Here is a 6,016-nt window from a genome sequence, read left to right as displayed (position 1 = left end):
ATATCGGTATTATAATATTGTTATTATGATATTATAGTTATTATAATATAATTATTATAATATTATAGTTATTATAATATAGTTATTTTAATATTATAGTTATTATAGTTGCCATAATATAGTTAATATAATATTATTGTTATTCTAGTTATAGTTATTATAATATTATAGTTATTATAGTTATTATAATATTATAGTTATTATAGTTATTATAATGTAGGTATTATAATATTATAGTTATTATAGTTATTATAATATAGATATTATAATATTAGTTATTATAGTTATTATAATATAGTTATTATAATATTATAGTTATTATAGTTATTATAATATAGGTATTATAATATTATAGTTATTATAGTTATTATAATATAGGTATTATAATATTATAGTTATTATAATATAGATATTATAATATTATAGTTATTATAATATTAAAATTATTATAGTTATTATAATATAGTTATTATAATATAGTTATTATAATATTATAGTTATTGTAGTTATTATAATATAGTTCTTATAATATTATAGTTATTATAGTTACTATAATATAGGTATTATAATATTATAGTTATTATAGTTATTATAATATAGTTATTATAGTTATTATAATTTAGATATTATAGTATTATAGTTATTATAGTTATTATAATATAGTTATTATAACATTATAGTTATTATAATATAGGTATTATAATATTATAGTTATTATAGTTATTATAAAATAGATATTATAATATAGTTATTATAATATTATAGTTATTATAGTTATTATATTATAGTTATAATAATATTATAGTTATTGTAGTTATTATAATATAGTTATTATAATATTGTTATTATAATATTATAGTTACTATAATATAGTTTTTATAATATTATAGTTATTGTAGTTATAGTTATTATATTATTATTGTTATTATAATATAGTTATTATAATATAGGTATTATAATATTGTTATTATAATATCATAGTTATTATAATATTATAGTTATTATAGTTATTATAATATAGTTTCTATAATATTATAGTTACTATAATATCGTTATTATAATATTATAGTTATTGTAGTTATAGTTATTATATCTATATTATTATATTATATCCATCCATCCATCCATTTTCTTTACCCGTTTATTCCATTTTGGGTCACGGGGGGTCGCCGGTGCCCATGTCCAGCAATCACTGTGCGAGGGGCGGGGTACACCCTGGACGGGTCGCAAGTCCATCACAGGGACAAACGAGACAAACAAACATTCACTCTCTCATTCTCACCTAGGGACAATTTAGAGTTACCAATCAGTCTAACATGCATGTTTTTGGTCTGTGGGAGGAAACCGGAGCACCCGGAGAAAACCCACGCATGCACGGAGAGAACATGCAAACTCCACCCAGAAAGGCCCCTGGACCGGGGTTTGAACCAGGGACCTGCTCACTGAGAGGCAGCAGCTCTACCAGTTGCGCCACCGTGCTGCACTATTGTAGTTATAGTTATTATAATATTATAGTTATTGTAGTTATTACCCGTCGGCAGATGTGCGAGGCGACAATCCGGATTGGGTCATAGGTCGCACCCGTCTGCTGACGCAGCGGCTGAGTGCAGCTCCAGGAGGGTCGCTGCCTCGCTGGCTGTCATCCATCTCAACTTTTCTTTACCTCTTTCAACCAGCCGCATTTGGCCGATGAGCCAAATTGGATCGTCAGCCGTGCACGTCCACTGATGCAATCAAAAGCTCGAGACTGACCCGGCCCGCCCATCCAGCACACGGCTGAAATTTCGGGCCGGGCTTCGGGCCAGGTCAGAAATTATAGCTCTAATCAGCAGTGTGTTACCACAATGCCAAGGTGGAAGTACATAATGAGCTCAGAGAAGCATCTGTTGCTGCTCGTCATTCTGTTAAGGGTCAAAGATCATTTTGAGTCCATGGTTCTGTAGACCACATTTTACCACATAAAGTACTGTAGTGTTAAAGTTGGGGTCAGAACCATGTAACCTGGAGCTGGGGGTCCTGAGATGATGTGCAGAAACTGATTGTTAAATATAAAAAGATTCAAATGAATCTGGTTGTCGTGACGACGTCTTAACGATGTTTCCAACTAAACCCAGTCCAGGACTCAGGTCTCTGCTGCTGGGATTCTGGCTAAGAACCGGAGAAGTTCAAGAACCACTGATCTGGGGTCAAATGTGAGTCCATCTGTCCAACAGCTGAAGACTGGACCAAACTGGGTCCAATAGAACCATGATCCAAACACAGCAGCTGATCTACAACAAAATGGGTCAGAAAAAGCAGAATCAAGTTGCTGCAATGGTCCAGTCAGAGTCCAGAACCTCAACCTGACAGAAATGCTGTGGTGGATCTACAGAGAGCTGAGCAAAACCCTCGGTGATGGAAAGAAGCGTGGTCCAGAGAGCTCCTCCAGAACCATGAGAGACAAAGAAAACCACTAAAAGTTCTGCTGCTGAAGGAGGTTCTGTTGGGTCTGGGGCTGAAAGCAGTTTTTCACTCCCAGGTTCAGTACTGTGGTTCATGGGAGGTTCAGTGTGCCTGATAATGAGAGCTTGAGGCAGGTTTGGTTCAGTGCTGGTTTCCTCTTCTTCTGTCTCCTCCCTTCAGCTCAACCACCTGAGGTGTTTGCAGGACTTGGCAGAAGCTCAGGCCACGTATTACGCCCAGTGTCATCACCACATGCAGGATCTCCAGAGGGAACTCCACAGGTGAGGACTCTGCTGGCAGGAACATATGGATAGACAGATAATCAGGAGCATAGTTTTTAATCATTCATATATTTTTCATTCACTTTGATTCATCCGTGAGATTTTTAACATCTTAGCTCAGCAGCTACAGAGACAAACTGTTCTGAACCATAAATTAAAATCCTTCATTAAAAACTCCACTTACTCTAATCTTGCTGTATAGTCAATCCAAATGTAGGGAAGCAGGGCTTTTAGTCGTTCTGTCATTATGAGGGTGTTGCTCCAGTCAGTCATGGTGAAAAAGGAACTGAGCTCTAAATGTAAAAGTCCATCTACGTTCCAATCCTCGCCTGTGGTCAGGAGGTTTGAGTCAAATGGTGAATGGGCTGTACTTATACAGCACCTTTGCATCTCATCAAGACACTCAAAGCTCTTTACATCAATCTGTGCCTCATTGACCCATTCATACAGCTCTATACTAGATCTCTACAAAGATAATTGAACAAATCATTCTAAAGAGACTAATCAGAGCTTTATCAATTCAAGTCAATTCAGTTTATTTATATAGCGCCAAACAAAGTTGTCTCAGGGACTTTACAGGAACATTCACAAAAAAGCCAATTAGTAAAGTTCTCTATCTAAGGAATCCAGCAGACAAGATGAATCTTGGCTTCGTTGCAGTCTCCCATCCTGAGCAAGCACAGTGGAGACAGTGGAAAGAAAAACTCCCTTTTAACAGGAAGAAACCTCCAGCAGAACCAGGCTCAGGACAAGCGGCCATCTGCTTTGACCGGCTGGTTGAGAGGACAGGAAGGAGAGACAGACGAACACAGAATGGTAGGTCCAGATGTAGGTCCAGGTCCAGATATAGGTCCAGGTGTATCTGAAAGACAAAAAAAAACATGTTAAGGATAGAAAAAATAATTACAAATACAAAACAGGTTGAGCAGAGTAAGTAAAGAGAGTAGCAGAGTGAACAGTGTGGTCAGTTTGTCCTCCAGCAGTCTGAGCCTATAGCAGCAGAACTAAGGGACAGCTCAGGAAACCCAAGCCGACCCTAACTATAGGATTTATCAAAAAGGAAAGTCTTGAGTCTAGTTTTAAAACTGGATAATGTGTCAGCCTCACAGACAGAGATTGGCAAGATCAAGAGATCACATTCATACACTGATGGGACACACATTGGAGGCAATGAGGGGTTCAATGTCTTGCTCAGGGACACTTGGGCACGTGACTGCTGGTGGATTCGAACCCTCAACTCTTGCGTTGGAGGACGACTGCTCTAACCACTCAGCCACAGCCGCCCAAGTCAAGAATCAGAATAAATAAAAAAAACAGATCCTGGATTCAAGCAGCTGAAATGAGCTTCCTTCGTAGAGCATCAGTCTTAGGGTGAGGAGCTCCATCATACGGGAGATAGAGCTGCTGCTCCTCTGCTGGGGAGGTTCAGGGTCAATAGGATGCCTCCTGGGCGCCTCCTTCTGAAGGGTTTATAGATACAGCACACTGGGAGGAGACCCCATTGCAGTCCCAGAACCCTGTGGAGGAATTTTAGATCCTCTCTGGTCTGGGAATGCTGGTTGGAAGACAGATGGTTGGATGTTGGTTGGATGATCTTTCACACTTGGGGACTAAAAATCTTTTCAAAATAAGTGTATGGTTTGTGAATCACATTTTGTTTTAATGTGGAAGTTGCAGGAAGTTGAACTTCTCGATTTTGTAAAGTAATAAAGTCGTTCTGGGGTTTCGTGGACCCAGGAGTGTGGTTCTGTAAAGGTTCTGGACTGGTGTCGAACCTCTGTGGACCCAGTCTGTGCTTTCACAGTTCTTCTATCAGAACCACTCAGAGTTGTTTCTTGTTTCCTAACTTTTTCTAGATGTTCCAACTCGGCCGGCCCCGCCCTCCTCTCTTCCTTTGGCTGTTCTGACCCGGTCTCCTCTGCCTTCCCATCCGGACCTCTGTCCTCTGGAGCGGCTGGTTCTACTCAACTGCTGGTAACCGGGTCCAGAAAGGCCAGAGTCCTGTATGAGTATGACGCCCACGATGCCAGTGAGCTGTCCCTGCAAGCAGATGAGGTAAAGGTTCTGGTTCTGAGTCTCAGTTCAACTAAACAATCACCCTCGTCCAACTGAGTCCAACAGAACTCGGACAAACTGTTCACTTCAGGCACCTCCTCTGAATCTCACTGGTTTTTTGCGTACGCTCTTTTATCAATTGATTTTATTTGGTCAGCGATGAGTTCTGTTTTCGCTTTTATCAAACTCCGATGATTCCGGTAAAATCCACAAAGCTCGTTTAAAACCTTCAACATTCAAATAAAGATGGGAAATGTTCGAGCAGAACCACCGAGCAAAAATGGAACCTCAGACAAACGGTCTTTGTGAGAAGTCTGATCAAAGTTGTTGAGCCGTGAGCAGCAGATGGTTCTGATGGTGCCACCGGTCCTGTATGATGGTTCTACAGGTTTTCATGGAGGAGACATGAAACCCTGTAGAAGAAGAGTCTTCGCTTCCAGTTTGAAGCTCATACAGTGGACGTCAATAGGAGTTTGGGTGTTGACCTCTGACCTCTGGAGGATCCATCAGTCCTGCAGCAGAGACAATGGAGGACGGAGACAGAACCTGTAGAAGTGGAAAATAAACCACGTGGCAGACATTTTAAAATGTCCCTGACTTCCCTCTGTGTCGGGGTTCGCTCCCAGCTTGCTGATCATAGTCACTCCTTCCTCTTAGCTCTGGCAGCCATCTTGTATTTTGATTAGCATGAATTAGATTCTAGATAAAATATTTTATCTTCAGCAGCGCTGCAGAAAATGACTCGTCATTTTTCCAGCCCTTCACCTTTTCTTGGTGTTATTTCAGGTATAAAGGAAGTCGTCCTCTGTTGGTTTAGAGGCTAATGATTGATGGACATTTTTAATTTGAAAAACATTTCCAGACGTTATTGTTTGTTCAGAGGGGAATTTACGCTCCTGATGAAAGTTTGGAGCTGAACCGGTGAGTGTACATTCAGGCAGTTCGTTTTTTTGTTTGAAACAAAAAATGAAAAAACAAAAACACACTTCTTTTATTAAACCAACATGAAAAACTGGATAACGAGTGCTCACTTTCGATTATCATGATTTCATTTCTGACAAGTGGTCTGACCCCAGAATTTCTCTGCCCCTCGCCATGTAACTTGCCGCTTGTGTACACACTTTCAAAACAGCAGTGAAAAAAAAGTTAAATAATTGAAATATTTACCCACCGAAAACCTTATATCCTGACTATCCTGATGCATGCTCAATAATCCAGGTAGAAAAATCCAAAAAAGT

At 39.0% G+C, this 6,016-nt stretch overlaps 1 protein-coding gene across 1 annotated transcript in view; it reads left to right on the top strand.

Moving 5' to 3' along the window:
• LOC119424996 (endophilin-B2-like) overlaps positions 1–6,016 on the top strand; it is an 87,974-nt gene that overhangs the window by 12,247 nt on the left and 69,711 nt on the right. Inside the window, exons 10-11 of the mRNA XM_037692519.1 lie at positions 2,623–2,723; positions 4,580–4,778. Coding sequence (XP_037548447.1) covers positions 2,623–2,723; positions 4,580–4,778 — 300 coding nt within the window. The remainder of the gene's footprint in view (positions 1–2,622; positions 2,724–4,579; positions 4,779–6,016) is intronic.

This window comes from Nematolebias whitei, chromosome 18, assembly GCF_014905685.2.
Source record: "Nematolebias whitei isolate Nwh7 chromosome 18, NemWhi1, whole genome shotgun sequence".
Lineage (NCBI taxonomy): Eukaryota > Metazoa > Chordata > Actinopteri > Cyprinodontiformes > Rivulidae > Nematolebias > Nematolebias whitei.
This window is presented reverse-complemented; position numbering and strand designations above follow the sequence as displayed.